Raw genomic sequence first — 3,105 nt, 5'->3', positions numbered from 1 at the left:
TTTAGCGATAAACACTTAATTTGATACATTTTTATACATGGGTTGATAGACCTGGGAAGGAGACATATGGCGGTAGACCTCACGCTATAGTAGCACCGTTTTGAGTTCCCTCAGTTCCCTTTGAATTGTAATAAATAAACTAATACTTGGTGACGTAACAAACATTTTCCATATTTATTTCCTTTTTCTGGCTAGCTACCTATTTATATCTCTCCTTTTTTTGCATGATTTATCTTAAATTTGAAGGGCGATGACAGATTTAGCTTGGTATAATTGTATATTTATACAAGTTAATTAGACATATTTAAGGTATTCAATTTGTTATATTTTTCATAAGCTATCTAATAATTATTCATTATTTCTATTGATAAAATATTTTTCATTATACTATTCTGCAAATGTATAATTTTATTTGTATATTAAATACAGATAGGCCCGCAAATATATGTATCATAACGAATTGCAGATTCACACAAAAAAGTATATACCAATTTACATAGAACAGAAGGAGCATTAAGTAGAAGTTTGTAAATTTTATATGCATAACATCTAAGTATAATATATATGTATTCTACAGACGATATTCGCCCAAAATAGAATCGATAAACATTCCTAAGTATCTGAATTTACCTAAATATTCAATCACTGAACAAAGTACATGAATGTATGAAATTCATTGTATTATTAAAAAAATATTTTAATCAAACAAGATGTCGTTAAAATTTGATTTTTTTATACAGAGTATGAATGCACATCCATTGTGTCTTGTCACTATTCAACTAAATACTTTATAAGTTTAACCATTTTAAGATTTTATTAAATTCGCTTTGTATATGATACGTATATATAGGCATATATCGTTTATCAAGTCTCGAGGTTTTAAGCCTACTTTCTTTTGTTTTATAATTAGGGAGCTTCGATGTGTAAGGAATATTATACATGCGAACCTGATAGGAAGTTTCATCTTGTGTGACTTCACTTGGATTTTGGCAGCATCTATACATACGTCACCAAATACTTCTGGTCCGGCAGCAAAGGTAGTAGTATCTCTTCATATTATACCAAATACTTCTATTCCGGCAGTCATGGTAATAGTATTCCTTCATATTACACTAAATACTTCTAGTCCGACAGCAAAGGTAGTAGTATCTCTTCATATTACACTAAATAATACTTCTAGTCCGACAGCAAAGGTAGTGGTATCTCTTCATATTACACTAAATAATACTTCTAGTCCGACAGCAAAGGTAGTAGTACCTCTTCATATTACAATAAATACTTCTAGTCCGACAGCAAAGGTAGTGGTATCTCTTCATATTACACTAAATAATACTTCTAGTCCGACAGCAAAGGTAGTAGTATCTCTTCATATTACACTAAATACTTTGAGTACAGTAGCAAAGATAGTAGTAACTCTTCATATTATCCCAGACACTTCTAGTAGGGCAGCAAAAGATAGTAATATCCTTTCATACTATATCAAATCCTTCTGATCCGGTAGAAATTATTATAATTCTTCTATACATTCACTTACAAATTCTTATAATTACTCATACTACATCAAATCCTTCTGATCCGGTAGAAAGGTAGAAATTACTATAATTCTTCTATACATTCACTTACAAGTTCTTATAATTACTAATGTAATCTTCTCTCGTTGATCCTGTGATCATTTGGCCCGCTCCGGGATCAAAAAGACTAGCTTACTGGTTCGCCAGTCCTTTTGAATGATGAGTAAAAAATTAATTCAACTAAAATAAAGATAAATAAGTAATATCAAGAATAAACGATTTGGTGTTAAAATATATGAATAATTTGATGTTTATAAAAATCATAAACTTACTTCTGATGTGTAACGGCTTACATAAGTCATGACAGTTTACTAACTTAATCTAATTCACACCACATCAGTTATTGTTCAAGCAGCTGATAATCAAGACACACGGTAGTCAGTTTTATCCATTATCATACCCCAAGTTGAACAAAAAACGCGGCCTGAATAATTAATGAATAAATATTTGCCGTAAAATTCTTATCAATGCCATAAATGTAGCAAGTCTGCTAGTGCAGTAAAAAACTATTGAGTAAAAAAGTATTGAGGGAATCCTCAATAACTGTGGCATTTGAAATTCTTTTAGGCAGAATTAAAGTAAATTAATCTATGAAATATTTTTAATTTTAATTTTTATCAGCTATAATTTTATGCGCCAGCAATACCAAGCGTGGGGCGCACGGATACCCGATTCGATTTTATTACTCATCAGGATCTTTACCAGCCTACCCTCAAATTGAAATTATTTTAGTCATGATCAGAGTAACTAAATCCATTAGACCTTGAGCGTCAAATGCATCAATCGAAAGGATTTGACCTTCTGAGGCCAAAACTGTAATTATATCTCAAATCGGTCAAGAGATGACGGAACTATGAGCTAAAGGTTTGTACCTGAAAAACAAACAAACTCGGAGACATTCTATGAGCCGTTATGCCGCAGCTAAAAGAAAAGTAGGAGAACATTTTTCTCCTCTAATTCCATCCCTTGATCTTCTATAGGACTTGAACGCGTTATGGGAACGAAGCTTCGTTCACTGATTGTCAGCCCATTGAAAAATATTTTATTTAGTCTCTATTTATTTACTGTATCTTTCAAAGATCTTTAAAAATACGTTATTGTACATTCTTAGATATTTTTCTACTCAGGCCTCGTGTGTCCTCGTCATATTTTTGACATATTTGATGGGTACCAACTTTTTCTGGATGTTTGTTGAAGGCCTTTACCTGTTTATCTTGGTTGTGAAGACGTTCTCCACTAAAAGAATGAAATTTTACGTTTATGTCATCATTGGATGGGGTGAGTAGTTTTCAACTAGTTATATCCATCATCAGAAATTAGTGCATAAATAACGTCAATTGTTACCAATCTTCTGGTGATTACCTGCCGAGTCTACCATAAATTCATTTGAAATTCCACTTACAAAAATCAGCCGTTACTGTATTAATAATTTTGGCCGAAGTTACCTGAGTACTCTAGCATTCTAGAGAAAAATCTATTCCAAAGAAGCAGATTAATGTTAAATTCGATGACGAGGAACCCACTTTGAGACTAA

General features: G+C 32.0%; 1 protein-coding gene across 1 annotated transcript in view; it reads left to right on the top strand.

Annotated features, from left to right (window-relative positions):
- LOC106473027 (diuretic hormone receptor-like) overlaps nt 1-3,105 on the top strand; it is a 34,915-nt gene that overhangs the window by 3,593 nt on the left and 28,217 nt on the right. Inside the window, exons 2-3 of the mRNA XM_022402593.1 lie at nt 911-1,037; nt 2,699-2,849. Of these exons, the coding sequence (XP_022258301.1) occupies nt 2,735-2,849 (115 nt within the window). The 5' untranslated portion in view covers nt 911-1,037; nt 2,699-2,734. The remainder of the gene's footprint in view (nt 1-910; nt 1,038-2,698; nt 2,850-3,105) is intronic.

This window comes from Limulus polyphemus, unplaced genomic scaffold (genome assembly GCF_000517525.1).
Source record: "Limulus polyphemus unplaced genomic scaffold, Limulus_polyphemus-2.1.2 Scaffold126, whole genome shotgun sequence".
NCBI lineage: Eukaryota > Metazoa > Arthropoda > Merostomata > Xiphosura > Limulidae > Limulus > Limulus polyphemus.
This window is presented reverse-complemented; position numbering and strand designations above follow the sequence as displayed.